The sequence below is a fragment of the Vicugna pacos genome, chromosome 17, assembly GCF_048564905.1.
Source record: "Vicugna pacos chromosome 17, VicPac4, whole genome shotgun sequence".
NCBI lineage: Eukaryota > Metazoa > Chordata > Mammalia > Artiodactyla > Camelidae > Vicugna > Vicugna pacos.
Genome location: NC_133003.1, coordinates 18,912,185 through 18,929,116, shown reverse-complemented (window position 1 = coordinate 18,929,116; position 16,932 = coordinate 18,912,185). Strand labels below are relative to the sequence as shown.

At 46.5% G+C, this 16,932-nt stretch overlaps 1 protein-coding gene and 1 long non-coding RNA gene across 2 annotated transcripts in view; one reads left to right on the top strand and one right to left on the bottom strand.

The window, feature by feature from the left end:
- Positions 1-16,932, bottom strand: part of LIMD1 (LIM domain containing 1) — a 61,133-nt gene that overhangs the window by 21,432 nt on the left and 22,769 nt on the right. The window contains exon 2 of the mRNA XM_006200712.4: positions 12,651-12,752. Within this exon, the coding sequence (XP_006200774.1) occupies positions 12,651-12,752 (102 nt within the window). The remainder of the gene's footprint in view (positions 1-12,650; positions 12,753-16,932) is intronic.
- Positions 8,687-9,668, top strand: LOC140686564 (uncharacterized). The gene is made up of 2 exons (XR_012060392.1): positions 8,687-8,997; positions 9,237-9,668. It is a non-coding gene; the product is annotated as an uncharacterized lncRNA (long non-coding RNA).

Here is a 16,932-nt window from a genome sequence, read left to right as displayed (position 1 = left end):
GAAGAGCAGTTGAGGATGACACAAAGACAGGTTGGTCATCTAATGTGACCAATAAAACTAAACTTGCAATGCTCACCATTCTCTCTTGTTTCTAGAAATAGAAACAACTCTATTCTGGAGAAGTAGGCCCTTGGTGTGAAGACTTCACAGCAAATTTCAGTTTTCAAGATACCTCCCTAAAAAGTAAAAATGCAAGGTTTTCCCAACAAGGAGAACAGTTCCTGAGAAACGTAAAAACTAGTAATTGTTTGGATTGTGGTTTGTTTCTTTTTTTTAATTGAAGTACAGTCAGTTACAATGTGTCAATTTCTGGTGCACGGCACAATGCCCCAGTCATGCATATACATACATATATTTGTTTTCATATTCTTTTTCATTAAAGGTCACTACAAGATATTGAACATAGTTCCCTGTGCTATACTGAAGACAATTCTTTTAAAAATCTGTTTTTATATATAGTGGCTAACATTTGCAGCAACATGGATAGACCTAGAGATCGTCATTCTAAGTAAGCCAGAAAGAGAAAGAAAAATAAAAATACCATATGATATCACTCTTAATGTGGAATCTAAAAAAAACCAAAAAGGAGCCTATGAACTCATCTACAAAAACAGAAACAGACTCTCACAGGCATAGTAAACAATCTTACGGTTACTGGGAAAAGGGGGTGGGAAGGGATGAATTTGGGAGTTTGAGATTTACAAATGTTAGCCACTATATGGATCATGTTTTTATTGTACTATTCCAAATGGTAACTCCTACCTGTGCTGTCCTCAGTGGCTACTGGCCATATGTGGCTATTGGTATGGAAATTTGAATTAATTAAAATAAGATAATATTAAAAATTCAGTTCAAGTACTTGAACAAGTATATTTAAGTCCCTGAAGGCCACTTAGGACTAGGGCAGCTATAAACACTTGCATTATCCACAAACGTCTACCTGATCTACTTCTTCAAACAGCTTTTTCCAGAATACGTTAACCCTTAAAAGGTGTTGCTAATAACAAAGCAACAGAAAGAAACCAACCAGACTGGTTTGGCTCCAATGAACAGATCAACTTGGATCCCACAGGCTCACCCCTCCCCAGTGGGACAAGGAACAAGGCAGAAAGAGGAAAGGGGGAAAGCGCTCAGGTTGGGGTCCTTGGCTTTGCCACTTCCTGGAAGTGAGAGGCTGGCGGGTCCCTTAAAGTCCTGGGTTCCTTGGCAGAGGGTGACGTGGGGAGGACAAACCAGGGTCACAGTGGGGAACCAGCTCGGTGCTGGCCCATAACTAAGCGTGTGGCGTTAAGTTCCTGTTGCCAGGATCCCTTCAGTAACTTTCAGTTACTGAAGCTAAAAATCATGTCCACCTCCGTCTCCCTCTTCATCCAAATCCTCCAGGTCACTCCTCTCTTCTCAGTGGTTAAGGGCCAGGTTCGGGGGGAGGGTTCTTTTTAATTTCCATCTATCAGACTTATTTTCTTGTAAAACACAATAATGTAGAAAAACAAAACCTATACCATCCAAGCCCAATACACTCGGTCAAGTTGTTATGAAAGTTTCCAAATGGTCTCAGTGTCTGTGCGCCCCTCCTTCCCGGCCAGCACAGGTCAAGGACCACTCTCTGGGCAGCCCTGCTCGGTACCCTACTTCTCTCTTCACCAGCCACTCCCAAGCCTTTTTTTCCCCCTTTCCCTTACAGTTAACAAATGCATTCTCTTTCTGTTTTCCATTCTCACTCTTCCAGACCATCATCACTTGGGTCAGAGAACAGACAGCTACACAGAGAAAAAATTCCTGGAGATTTGCAGAGGGTCCCCTTTGAGGATTTAGCAGAACAGATCATATGCATGTGAAGAAACTAACCATGGCTCCAGGTAAAAAAACGTCCAAAAGGATGAGCGAGAGCAGTGCCTGGTGTCCATGAGGGCTGGAAGCAGCGTCTATTCCCACCACACAGATGGGGAAATGTGATAATAATCTGTGGGACATTGAGTAAAATACTCAGAAAGGTTTTGCCCTGGGAGTGGGGAATAATTAGCCCAAGACTGCGCTCTGATCTAAACTCACTTAGCAAATCATAAAAACCACACTGGAAAGGATTATTGTTTCCAAATAACTTATCTGCACCCCAGAAGATTTAATGAAACATCAAAATATCCAGGACTCCACAAGGTACAATTCACAACGCGTGGCATCCAGTCGAAGGTGATCAGGCACGCAAAGAGGCAGGAAAACATGACCCACAATGCAGAGGACAATCAGTCCACGGAAATCAACCCAGATCTGACACAGACATTAGAATTGGTAAAGAAGGACATTGTAAGTTATTGTTGTTCTGTTCCACATGCCAAAAAGGTAAACAGTGACACAGAAGGTGTTTTTAAAAGGCACAAACTGAAATACTGGAGATGAAAGATACACTGAATGGGATGAAAAGCAGATTACACATTGCAGGAGAAAAGATCTGTGAAATTAAAGACATGGAGATAGAAACTGCCCAAAATGCAACAGAGAGGAAAAGAATTTAAAAAATGAAAAGATCGTTAAGTGAGCTGTGGGACAATTTCAAGATGATTAACCAAGGGCCCATGGGAGTCCCTGAAGGAGACGGGAGGTGGGTGTGGCAGAAAATTTGAAGAAGTGATGGCCAAAAATATTCCAGATTTGATGAAGGCCATAAACGCACAGATCCAAAAAGCTCAGCAAACCCCAAGCACAAGAACAAGAAAAGTACACCAAGGGATATCAGGATCGAACTTCTCAAAATCAATGATTTTGATTTTGAGGAAAGAGGAAATCAGAGGAAAGAGACACGTTACTTACAGAGACAAAGATAAAGATGACATTGGAAGGAGGGGAGTATAGCTCACCTGGTAGAGTGCATACTTGGCATGCATGAGGTCCTGGGTTCAATCCCCAGTACCTCCTCCAAAAATAAATAAATAAACCTAATTACCTTCCCCCTCAAAAAAATTAATTAAAAAAAAGATGATATAAGATTTCTAACTGAAAACAACATAAGGAGAAAAACAGTGAAATACCTTTAAAAATTAAAGAAAAAACTATTGACCTAGGATGCTACACCCATTAAAAAATATCTTTTAAAACCAAAGTGAAATAAAGATGAATTCAGACATTCAAAAGCTGAAAGAATTCATTACAGGCAGATCCACACTACCAAAAAAAAAAAAAGAAAAAAAGTTAAGGAAGTCTTATAAGGAGAAAGAAAATGGTACCAAGGCACAGGGATGGGAAAGGGAAAATGTGGCTGTAAACAGAAGAATGAAAAGGATCAGAAATAGTAACTGTATGGATAAATAAGATTTTTTCCTTATTAGTTAAATCTCTTTAAAAGATAATTGAATAGAGCAATGGGATAAAATTGAGAGACAGGAAATAAACCCTCACATTTACAGTCAATTAATTTTTGACCAATTTGCCAAAACAATCCAATTGAGGAAGAATGGTCTTTTCAACAGACAGTGCTGGGAAAACTGGCTATCCACATGCAAAGGAATAAAGGTGGACCTCCACCTCACACCACAAACAAAACTTAACTCAAAATGGATCAAAAATTCAGTGTAAGAGCTAAAACTATAAAATTGTCAGAAGAAAACATGGTATGTTTCACTGGTAGGGCAATGTGTTCTTAGATAAAGCACCAAAAGCGTATGAAACAAATAGATAAATTAGACTATATCAGAATTAAAAATGTTTGTGCTGCAAATATAAATAACATCAAAAAAGTGAAAAACAACAGTCCACAGCATGAGAGAAAATATAGGCAAATTATATATCTGATAGATTTATGTGTAGAAATGTAAAGAACTGTTACAATTCAATAATAAAAAGATAAATAAATCAATTTAAAAATGGATAAAGTATCTGAATAGACATTTCTCCAAATAAGACATACAGATAAGCCCACGAAAAAGTGCTCCACACCATTGGTCATCAGGGAAATGAAAGTCAAACCCACACTGAGATTCAACTTCACATCCACTAGGATGGTTAGAATCATAAAGTCAGACAATCGCAAGTGCTGACAAGAAGGTGGAGATACTGGGACTCCCCTACATTGCTGGTGGGAATGCAAAATGGTGCAGCCACTTTGCAAAACAGTTCCTCAAAAAGTTAAACATAGAGTTACCATATGACCCAGCAATTCCACTCCTAGGTATCTGTCCAAGAGAACTGAAAAACATACGTCCACACAAAAAATGTGCACAGGAATCTTCATGGCAGCATTGTCTATAACAGCCAAGAAGTGGAAACAAGTGTCCACTGACTGATGAATGGATAAATAAAATGAGATACATACAGACCATGGAGTATTATTCAGCCATAAAAAGGAATGAAGTTCTGATACATGCATACATATATGGAAGAATCTGGATCACAGTCTGCTGAGTGAAAGAAGCTAGTTAACAAGAGGCCACGCGTTATACGAGTCTACTTATATGAAACATTCAGAATAGCAAATCTTAGATCAGTGGTTGCTTAGGGCTAGAAAAAGAGGGGTGGAGGGTGAGGAGTGACAGCTTATGCACACAGGGTAATGGGTAAGTGTCACCTTGAGGTCCTCTGACACTTATTTGGTGTTAGCTGTGTGCTCAGCATTACACTAAAGGTGGCAGATCAAGGGTTAATCAGGATCAGTTAAACACTTGTCCCCATTCTCACAAAACTGACCATGGAGGGGGAGACACAGACCCCTGCAGATGGTTTCAATCTAATCATAATTCAAGGCACCACAAGGCAGGTAAATGAACAAGGTGGACACGAGACCTGCGTCCAAGGAGCCACGATGGAGATGAGATGGAGGATGTCACTTGGAGAGCGATTTGTACCTGGCAGGAGGAGGGTGACAAGGCACAGGGATGGGAAAGGGTGGGTGATGTTCAGTGCGGCCAGGAGTCCCGGGGGAAAGGGGGTGGAGGAGACAGTGGTCAGAGAGCAGACAAGAGAGGAGTTGGAACTATCTGAAAGAATGTGTTCAACATCAAGTAAAGGAATTAGACCAAGACATTATCCGAAGTGGCAGAGGTCTTGGAGCCGGGGAGTGGTCCCCTCACAGCTGCGTGGATGGAGGTGGGCAGGGCGGTAAACAGGACCTGAGGCAGGATGTCTGCTAGTGAAGCCGGGGCTGCGCACTGTAGCAGGCTCCTTGGGGCTGGGGCTGGTGTTCAGTAAAGTGTGAGGACCACAGAGCGGTGGCAAGGACCCCACACGCCAGTCCCCCACACACCAGCTGTGCAACTGCTCTGGGACTCGATTTCCTCTTGTGTAAATGAGTGTGGTTGGAAGCAAATGAGGGGCATGAGACAGAGCAAACACTCCACAAACAGTGACTCATAGTACGACCCATGTCAGAGAAATGGGAGCACCGATGCAAACTCTGGTGCAAAAGAAATTGTTGGTGTATCTATGGGGAAGGCGGGGCAGGGGGAGGGAGAGGGGAAAGAGAGAGACTGACTGGTTATAAGGAATTGGCTCACATAATTTTCAGGGCTGACCAGTCCCATGATCTATAGTCAGCCGGCTGCAGGCCCAGGAGAGCGATGGTGTAGTTCAGTCCAAAGGCAGGAAACAACTGGTGTCCCTGCTTTAGGCAGTCAGGAGGGAGGAAATCCCTTTACTCCAGGACGCTATTCAGGCCTTCGACTGATTGGGTGAGGACCACCCACATTAGAAAAAGCAACCCGCTTTACTCAGTCTATCAAGTGTTACTCCCAGGTAGAAACCTTCACCGACATCCAGAATAATATCCAAACATCTGGGCACCCCATGGCCCAGTCAAATTGACACGTAAAATTAATCATCACAGGGCCAGAGTGGGGGACAGACGTTTAAGAGAACATTTGAGACACAGAACATTTAAGAGAGAAGAAATGCTCTCAACAAGATGAGAGCCCCAAGGAGATCCAGGCAGTGTCTGTGATGCCAGAATAAAGTTCAGTTTCCCGTAAAAGGTCTCACTCTCTAAACCCAGGATTCTGGCTCTGAGATAAGACACCCAGTGCAATGTCTTCATGCTAATTAGGATGGAGTGTCTCCTAGCATATCTGTGCACCCTCCATTCTGCTCTTAGAGTGGAGGAGACACCAGGTACCAACAGGTCTCTCCCTGGGTCTGAGATTACTGAAGGAAAAGGTGCAGATTTCCACTCAAATCATTCGTGTGCAATTATCAGGTGCTTGGAATGCAGATGTGGCAATTAATGATACATGTCACACTGGAGTTACCCTCACAATACAGCTCAGAAATCCCAGATTCCTTTAATGTCACAGGCACGAAGGATCTGATGTCCTCACACTGTTGGGAACTTCATGGCCTCTGATTGCATCAACCAAGTCTGATCTGGGAAACCAAGTCTGGTCCCAATTCCGGTGCACCCGGCAGGACTGGGTTTGCTGGAGAGGGACGTGTGACCCTCTGATGACACTCCAAGTAAAAGCCACCCCTCTGCTCTCCTCTGACCTGCCCCCAGCCCGGTACCCAGCTCCGTTTATTTTGGTTGTTTCCTGATTTCACCCTCACCCACTGATTTCCTTTGTACCCGCCCACTCTCCTTTTCTCACATTCTTGTTCTTCAGCTTTTCCTTTAGATCCAGCTGACTCATTCAGCTCATACATAAATGTGGAATATGATGAGAAATATTGGGATGACTCAACAGCTCAGAGATGCAGGGATCAAAGCCCTTAACCCACTTCTCTCCTACAGGTGCATCCCGCCCACTACCGAATTCTAGCTCCCCTGTTCCAAGTCCCAGGCCACCCTTCTGCACTTGCAAGTCAAGAGTATCCTGGAAGGGGCAGACTGGGATTTCAAAATGTAGAACAGATAAACAAGATTGTACTGTGTAGCACAGGGAAATATATACAGGATCTTGTGGTGGCTCACAGCGAAAGAGACTGTGACAATGAATGTATGTATGTTCATGTATAACTGAAAAATTGTGCTCTACACTGGAATTTGACACAACATTGTAAAATGACTATAACTCAATAAAAAAATGTTTAAAATAAAAAAGAGTATCCCGGAGGGGAGCGTATAGCTCAGTGGTAGAGCACATGCTTAGCATGCACGAGGTCCTGGGTTCAATCCCCAGCACTTCCATTGAAAAAATAAATAAATTAACAAATAAACCTATTTACCTCCCTCCCACAAAAAAACAAACAAGCAAGCAAAAAAAAGAGTAACACAAAACCCAACCTCTGCAGTCACACAGCTCCCGGCCAGCAGCTGAACCTAAGAAGCCATGGCAAGATCCCATGTCCGGAGCCAGCTTCTCCGAGCAAGGGCTGTGGGTCCACACGTGCTGGGTTCAAGAGCCAAGCAGGCTACTTAACACGATGTAACCAACCAGAAGCAAACTTAACTCCCCAAGCCCCTGCTCATCCGCAAAGTGAGGGTGACAACAGTGCTGAACTGCTACAAGGACCTGGTGAGGGCTCAGGGCTCAGGGCAGGGTGACAGTAAGCTAGAAGGCTCACCTGTGAATTACTTATAAATACTGAGATGATCGTTTTCAGGAAGCAGGCCTGCTGTGAATTAAAGGAAGACCTTCCTAATTCAGGCACCATTATTTCAGAATCTGGGCATCCTCAGAGGCTGGGTGGGTAGCATTCATACAAAGGCAATGAAGAAGGTTAACACGATGTCAGAAGCTATACTCCAACTTGGTTAAGAAAAACAAAACAGCCTCCAAGGACCCTCCCGTACTTCGGATGGGAGCTTACTGGTTGACAGATCGCCAGTCGCTGATTTGTTCATTAAGAAACCTCTGTCCCACAACACTGGGCTCGCTTCTAGCTCTTTGATTTGTCTAAAGGAATGAAATGGCACTTCCGAATGTTCGAGAAGCAGGATTTCTCTCATGCAGACAGACCTCCCTCTGACAGGGTCTAAATAAACGTGTGAGATTTCACTACAAAATCCCTTCACAAGCTTTGACAGGCATGGATGTTTGGTTTTTGGAAGGTGGGATGGGCAATGGAATATATTCTTAGTTTTGTTTTTTCCCTAAGGTGTGGTTGGCAGATCACAGTGCACCCGCACCCCCACCAGGAGCACAAGCGCTAGGTCACAGCACTCAGTCATCTGTACATCCTTGACCTGCACATCCCAGCCCTGCCCCCTCAGTGGACAACACCTGACCCTCGGCTGCTTTCCTCTGAGCCCAGGCCTGCCCTGGGCATAACCCCCATCGGCCTCGGGACGGCCTGCCTTCCAAGCCTCAGCCCTAGGGCCAGGCCCCTCTTGTGGTCTATGGGCTTCTGGGGAGGAGACTGTCTAATCTAGTCCGTCATTTTCCAGCTCATACAGCTGAAAAATAATAGTGGCCATGAACACAGCAGACTGGCTTCACCACGACTCCAGGATAGAATATACTGACTCTTTACAAATTCAACAAAAGCTTACTTTTTGAACCTCAAATGGCCTGGGAGTGAGAAGGACAGAGCCTGGCCTCCTCTCTCCCTCACAGTCTATTCTGGAAGGTGCCAAGGAGACTCCACTTGACCCGAGTCCAGCACGCTTTTTCTTCCTTCTCATTCTGCCTCTCTTGAGCCACAGACCGGCGCCAGCTTCTCCCCAGTCAGGCCACTTGACTTCCAGAGCACCATGGACACCAGCCAAGGTCATGCCTGCCCTCTTCACCGACCCTCCACCCACCCTACACTGTGCCAACGGCTTCCTGAGGGCATCCAGCCGGGGACACGCCGCCTGGGGTGGGCAGAGCCCGCGGGGGAGGGGGGAGGGAGACCCACCGCACACATCTCCATGGCAACCAAACACACTCGCCACCGCCGGAGGAGGAGCACGTCGAGAAAGAACTTTAACAAACCACATCAACGCCCACGCATTGCACGCTGAATTCTCACTTCGGGGAAGGAACACCAAGGAAACAGTTCAGGAGAGGGAGAAAAACACGCAAGTGCAAAGGCATCTGCCGGGACTTCGTGTAATAACCAACATGCCCGAAACCCGCTAAGAGCCATCAAACCGTGGTACAGCTCAGTCGATGACCACGTGACTGTCAAAATGATTATTACTACTGCGGGTGAATTTATGACATAATGTTAAATCACAACAGGATACCACGCTGTTTACACACTACTTTCACAACTCTAAAAAAGGGGGTATAAATTTGGACAAAATCTTGAAGGGAAAATATTAGTGAAAATACCTGCTCCAGAATGCTCACAAAACTAGTTTTCGTCTTTAAAATTTTCTTTGTGGTTGTCAGGTTCCCACAACTGAAAATGAAAGAACACGCTGTTGCTTGTTGGCGGGTGGGGAACCGGCCGTGATGCGATGCCCGGGAGAACGTGAACCAACCAGAGGCAGAGGTTTGTCTCGGGGTAGGGCAGGCCTCGGGATCCTCCCGCACAGAATAGGAGGCTCGCAAGGAGCTGCTGTAAGAGCGTCTCCAAGAGATAAGACAGTCTCTCATCTCTGATGAGGTGCGGGCTCTCTGCTCCACCCCTCAGAAAGGAGCCCTGGGTAAGATCCCTCAGCCACGCCCAGGGCCAGCTCAGCATCCCCCAACCTGCGCTGCAGTCACCGGCCCTTCTGTTTCAGTGTCGTCCCTCCTGGGGTGTGGGAGGGGGACAAAGGCGCTTCTGGCAAGTCCTTCCTTTTGTTGCTTATGAAAGGAATAAATGATCTGAACCTGGAAGGAGCTGGTTTTATTTTTACTGGTCAAATCGGTCAGGCCTTGGCCTTGTATTCTAAGTGTGTGTGAGCTTCAAAGGTCCCAACGTTACGTTTCAATAAAGTCTCGATAAGACCCAAGAGGAGAGTGTGTGCATGTGTGTGCGTGTGTATCTGTGCACCTGCAGAAATAAATCTTGATGGTGTTTTAAGTGAGCTTATTTTCATAAATGAAATGGGAAGACAGAACACACACACACACACACACACACACACACTTTAACTAGCCAGACAAATGGGGACGTGCAAGGCTAATCTAATCTAGATTCAGGAGCCATGGATTCAGGTGTCAGCTCCACTGCCAGGTTTTTAACCTTGAGAAATGCTCTTCCCCTCTCTGGCCCCATTTGCTGTTCCGTGAATGAAGGAGGGGATGGACTGGATGAGCCCGGCGCCAGCAGTGCTATGTCCACGAGTCGAGGCTCACGGAAACAAACTTTAGGACCTGCAGAGCCAGGACGTGAGGCACCCCGGTGCCTCCTTCCGCTGAAAGCAGTTACTGGCAGGAGTAATTTAACTGAACAAAGGCAGATGACGTCTAGCATCCACGAGAAGCTGCTCAGACATGTGCCTGGGTCTCCAGCTGCTCCCTGTGAGTGGGGAAAAAGCCGTGTGTTTACCCACAATGGGAATGCCACCGCTCACTCTCTGACAGAAGTCAGTTTCCTCCAGCAGCTGTTCTAAGGCCTGGTTTGCTGACACTAGAGTCACAGAGAGAGTGGTTCATGGTCTACGTGGGAAGGCAGGGCATGCTCAGTTCAGGAGAAATGGTTGCTTCCTGTTCTTGGAAGAGGGAAGGCTCCCTGGAAGAGGAGGCATTGGAGCTGGGTCCTAAAGGCTGGACAGAATTTAAATGCATGAAGTGAGGGGGCAAGGAGGTTCCAGGGAGCAGCGTGATCAGAGACATGGATACGGAAAAGAGAAATTCAGTCTGACTATAATAAGGAAGTAGGAAGCAATAAGACAGAGACCAGACCACAAGGGCTACAAATGCTAGAGCAAGTACAATCCCAAAGCAGCTGTCTTCCTAAGTGTTCGTGTTTGTCGTAATTTGAGGATAAACTCAACGTATGAAGGAACTGATAGCTAGTCAAGCAGCCAAGGGTGGAACCAGCGGACTCACCAATAGGTCCCTCCCCACAACCTTCTTAGTTTAATGATAGATTGTTTGAGGTGAAAAACAGCCTCTACTCAATATTTATTTTCTGTTTTTCTGGAAGATAGAACAAACATCAAGAAAGAGTTGCAGGAGCCAAAAGTCAAAAGACAATTTTTAAAAGAAGGCATGATAGCAACTCTTCAACAGGTAAGACACAAACACAGGTCAAAGATTTTATTTAACTTATCAATTAATGAGGGACTAATTAGATGTCACGACTGGGAGACTGCAAAGAACCATCTCTACGCAGGCCATCAGAAATGCTGGGGTAAATTTGCTTAACAGATGCAAAATCGGTCGATCTCCACAGGGAGACAATCAACAGCTTCTCCGCCAGACACAGTCTGCACCACTGTGGACCAGAACCACGAGAGTCTACAGCATAGAGTGTAATACAGCTCAAAGACAAGGAAAGGCCCAGAGACCCAGGGAATCCAACAACCAGACAGCTCCTAGGTTTCCACTGCGGAAGCTCAGGAGACTTTGTGATCCATTTCAGTCTTTCACAATTTTCCCTACAAAGGTGAATGCTGATCAAGGTGTAAACTATAAACTCGCAGGCATGTGTTTTAATGGGAAATCGCAGTGAGGATGAAGCCTGAGGTTTGCAACCGGGCATAAGACTGTGCCCTCAAGGTGTGGCAGGCCCGTGCTCACCTGGTGCATTTCAGACTGGGAACCAGGAGGTTCTCGAGGGCTGTGCCACAAACCAGTCGAGAAAGCCCCTCCCTTTCCTGTCTCCAGAAGCTTCTAAAATGAGGAGCCTGGCACTAACCCCAGGTGCTCGGTTCTGGCCACACCCGGGAGTCACCTGAGTTTCTTGCAAACAATACACGTGCACCACTCTAGAAATTCCACCCCTAGAGCTTCTGATTGCACTGGTTGGGGTGGGGCTGGAGCATTACTGGCTTTAAAAATCTCCCTCTTCCCCTCCCCCAGCCTCATGATTCTAATGGACAGTCAGGACTGAGGACCACCCAGCCAGAAGATAAGACCCCTTAGACCCGGACGCTCTGTGGCTTTGTTGTAATGTTTTCTTTTAATTGACGGCTGCTAGCCTAGGTATAAAATCGGAGAACGTCAGTGGGACATTTTCCAAAAATGTTCCTCAAAATTAGTCTTTGGTAGAGACCAAGAAACGAGCACAACTTGTGACTCAGTCAGTCGTGGCAAACAGCCAACAATGTGTTAGAATCTTCCACTGTGGTTGCCATCAGCTCAACGAGCAGTTTGCCGAGCTGAGCAAAGGCCTGGTCTCCTGACTGCTGATCTGGACACAGTGCTCGTAATGAAGTACAAAGATGCCGACATGTGTCTGCTAAGAGCATCGGCACGCATGCACACACAGGCATTCGTGCACACACACTTCACACCTGAACAGCAGCCTCCGAATAAAAGACCAGAGCCAGAGAGTTTTAAAGAACCCCACCCCACCTTGGGGTAACCCTTTGGTTGTCTGGTTGGGGAGGTAACTGACAATAGGGGGGATGATGGTGAATCCCAGCGCTTTCCTCCCAATTCTGCCGACCTCTGATATACATTACAAACCTGACATTACTAGGGATTGCTCAACTCTCTGTCACCCGAGTGGGCCACAGGCAACCCATGGGGCTCCATGATAAGTCAGCTAACTCTGCTGGGCCTGGTGCTGGTGTGCAAAACCCTGCTACAGAGGACGCCCTCCTGCCTTCCTACAGACCATGGAGGGCCGTGGGCCAAGTGTCTCCAGGAAGGATGCTCTTCGCTCTCCTCCCTTCCTTACCCTGCCCCCAACACAAACACACTTACTGCAGGCCGCGCAGGTGAAGCACGCGTCGTGGTAGAGGTTCCCCATGGCCTGGCAGGCCTGGCCAGCCCCGAACACCCCCTTGCTGCATTTCACACAGGCTCCTGAAAGGGAAAGAACACAAAATACGAAAATAAATACATGTATGTCTATGCATGATTGGGACATTGTGTTGTATACTAGAAATTGACACATGGTCACTGACTGTACTTCAGTAAATTAATAAATAAATGAGTATTTAAAAAAAAAAAAGGAAGAAAGAATAAAAGAAAGAAAGAGCACAGCCGGGAGTCAGGAGGGAGCCAGTGTAAAGTGAGTCGATGGACAAAGCAAGATACCCATCTGTCCCCATACCAGCCCGTCACCAAATCCTGGCAATCACTCCTCTAGAAAGTTTTTCTCTCACGCTTTCTCCTCCTATCAGCCTTTCGACTCTCAGTCCTTTCAACTGCAGGAATCAGCCCCCAGGCTCAACCCCAGGCCCCCTCCACAGGGTACGCTAATGTTCAGAATGTCTCCACATCTTCCACCTACTCCCTTGCCCAAAGCTTTCAAAGGTTCCCACGATTCCATCCAAAACGCCAAGTACACAGGTCAGCAATTTCAACTAAATTGTTCCCTTTAATTCTCAATGGGAACCACCAATGAGGATCTTCACTTTTTGCAGAGAATGATCAGGCCCCAAGCCCCAGGCCATCAGACTGCCCAGCCAGCGCTCCTCCCTACGCCCATCCCCTGGCCACGGGGTCTCAGCTCCTTGCCTTTGCTCCCCTGCCGGATCCCTAAGACCACCCTTCTGTCCTTTTGAGTCCTTCAGGCCTTCTTCTGGACCTTCTCCACAGGGCTTCTGCCCTCTCTGGCTCTCTAACTCTGAAGACAACATGATGGACCAGGAATTAAAAAGCCAGGTTCTAACCTGAGCCTCCCACCCACTCACTTCTCTCACCGTTTGAGTTAACCTGGTAAGTTCTCCGAGCATCTGTTTCTTAATCAGAAAAAAGAGGTTTGTTCTACCTGCCCCCACATGTTTCCAGGAGCAGGAAGAAAGGCTAGTTGTAAACCAGAAGTTCTAGAGTCATCTGCCTCAGATAAGTCCACTACTTACTAGCTACATGACCAGGGCAGGTTACTTAAACTCCCTGATGCCCTGTCTTTTATCTATAGAAAGGGGGCAACGGCAGCCCCCTTATAGGGTTCCTGGGGGAGAATACATGAAGGGTGCTTGGCACGGGGTCCTTCTTTTATAAATACTCAATAAACAGGCATGTAAATCATAGGGATGATTACGTTACTGCATTAGCAAGAAGTCACTTCATCATAACATGAGCTCTCAAAGAAGCTCCACGCCTCCCAGGACCTCACTCTGCATAAACCGAAGTCTCGCAATCTAGACCAGCCCAGAAGCTCTGCTGCAGCAGCCCGGGCTCTGGGGCAGTCCACATGAAAGGAGGCTTTGGAGTCTTCCTTCCAAATAACTCCCCCATGATAGTCAAATGAAAAAACAGTTACAGTTATGTAAATAATGCGTGAAATTTTTTAAAAAAAGATTCAGGAACTTAACAAAATTGTCAAGTTAAGGCTGGTTTTACTTCTTTGCAGCTTCTGTATTTAAAAAAAAATCTTACAAGAGCAGGCATTGCTTTATAGCTAAAAAAAAGTCTCGTCTCAAGAAATGTTTGGATATGTTTAAATACATAATGTTAAAAATTCTGAAAAATTGATTATACATATACACACAATTTATAGACAAAGTATAAATGTAAATATATATATATATATAAAATTGATTTTTCGAAAATTTTAATATATATGAAAAAGTCTCCCAGCGTCCAGCAGGGTAGCCAGCTCACATCCTTGGTCAGGGACTCAGACACCTTTTTCTAGCTCTGGTTCCCATCCGGCAGGCTGTTCACAGGCTGCAAATCTCCAGCCACATTCTGCCAGAGTAGAAAGCTCTGTGTTTCAGAGTTCTCATCATTTCAAATGAACTCCAAGCTAACACATCCTTAAACATGTCTGCACTGACCACACCAACCACACCAGGCCCACAGAGAACACACGAAGTCCAGGGCCTTCAAGTTGCTTCACCAACACTCCCTTAGGAAGCCGGTGAGCCCGTTGTCTGGAGGAACAGCACTGTGCCAGCCAGGGAAACTGGCTCTTGGGGAAATTTGCTTATGGAAAGCTCAAGAGATCACAGCGGTGGTTGTTTGTGGTTCTTCTGTTTTGACATTTTATTATGAAAACTTCCAGACGTGCAGAAAAGTGGAAAGAATCATACAGGGAACATCCATATGCCGACCACCCCAGGTCTACAAGTGTTAGCATTTTGCTGTCCGTCCCTCAGTCAATTCAACAACCCATCTTATTTGTGGTGCACTTCACAGTAAGATGCAGACAGCAATCCACTGCCCCCTGAACACTTCAGCCTGCACCTCATTAACGAGAGTTCACTCTCTGCTTACAGTTATTTTTTCAAGACAGAATTCAAGCAGTGAAATGCACAAATTATGCCTATCATCCAATGAGCTTTGACAAATGACCCATGTAATGTAAACCCAGATCAAGATCTAGAATATTTTCAACACCCCAGCGAGTTCCCAGAGGCCCTCGCCTTCCATCTTCTCTTTCCGTCTGTGAATCTGCCTGTGTGTGTGCACACGTGGGCACATGTAGGATGAGACTGCTGGCAGCTGATATTCCTGTACTTAGCAAGCAGTACTGTGAAATAATAAATAAAAAGGCCCCATCAGGCCAGCCCATGGGAGTGGCTCTGCACCCCCAGCTCACCCCTGGGCCTCATCCAGGTGACCGCTCCTCCCCCAGGGAGGAAGGGAGGCCTCTGGGAGCTGCGGGCATTTTCTTTAGCTCTGACCGGATGCTGCACACCATGTGGCATGACACAGCCATGACCCACGTACTGCGCTGAAGCGGGTTGAGGCCAGGGGTGGGGCATGCAGTCAGGTGTAGGGGCGGCTGCGAGGGGGCAGATTTGAATGAATTATTCTGTACACAAGTTAAGCAAGGCTTTTTCTCAGCAGAAAGTTGCAGCCTATGGACCTGGGTGGCTCTGGGCAGCACTGGGAGTCAACGGGCTCTGGAAGAGGAGCCAAGTGTTTGGGGCAGAGCTGGACCAGTGGCCCCAGCAACAGACTTCCCCCTAGCCACAATATAAGCTCACAGGAAAAACCCCAAAAGCGGCAGGTACCAGGCAGATGGCCGCCTCTCAAGTCTGGCTGTAGGAATCAAGGGAGAAGCCCATCACTAGGTTCCAGTTCGGGGACAGGATCGCAGCGCCTCCAGTTGACTTCAAGGTGCTGCCAAGGTTGAGAACCACGGATGCAGATAACACAACAAACCCCATCCTCCCTGGCACCCGGGCCTCCCCTGCCTGCCCTCTCTCCCACACGCCCTATAATTCCCAGGTCAAGGGTTGAAACTCTCACCAAGCCACAAAGGAAGTATTTAAGGCCATTCAGGGCTACAATACAGCATCATTGCACCAGTCTACTTTCTTCACTCTGAAAGCTGCTCAAAACCTACAATGGCTTCATTTCACTGCAGTGGGAAAGGAAGTTTCTCTTGCAATTTCCCAATCACCACCATAAGCCAGAGCTAGCCTTGCCAGGCCACCTGCAGGTGCGCTTCTGCCCCAGGGCCCTCCCATTCTCTGGCCTCAATCATTCCCGGCCCTCACTCTCCATAGGAAAAAGGAATTCAAAGTATCCTGGAGCAAGCCCTGCCCCCCGCCCTCAGCCACTCCTAAAGCCGCCAGGGAAGCCTACAGCTGTGGCTACTGGACTCACCCACCTGTGACCTTCCCCTCCCTCCAGTCTCTGCACAGAGGCCAGTTGTCTTTCTCAACTGTAATCTGAAATAGGAACGGCCAATCAGTGTAGGAAAAGATGAGCCACACTGCCTGAAGGCAAATGCAAAGATGCCACTGACTCACGGGCAAAGACGAAAAGCACTGATGACAGTGTCATGGAGGATGCAGAGAAAGGGCATTCACGAACACTGCTGGTGGAGGCACAGATGTGGACGGCCTTTCTGGAGGGCAGTGTGGCAGCACGTATCAAAAGCCTTAAAAAACCTTCATGTCAATCAATCTGAGAATTTGTATTGAATTGTACACTATCAGAGGGTGGATTTACAGTATGTGAATCACATCTCAGCAAAGCTGTTATAAAAAAATAAACATAGTCGTTAAACTATTATTAAAACACTTACATATGGGTACTCAGAAACAATACAAATACCCAAACGAAGAGGTAGAATTAAATA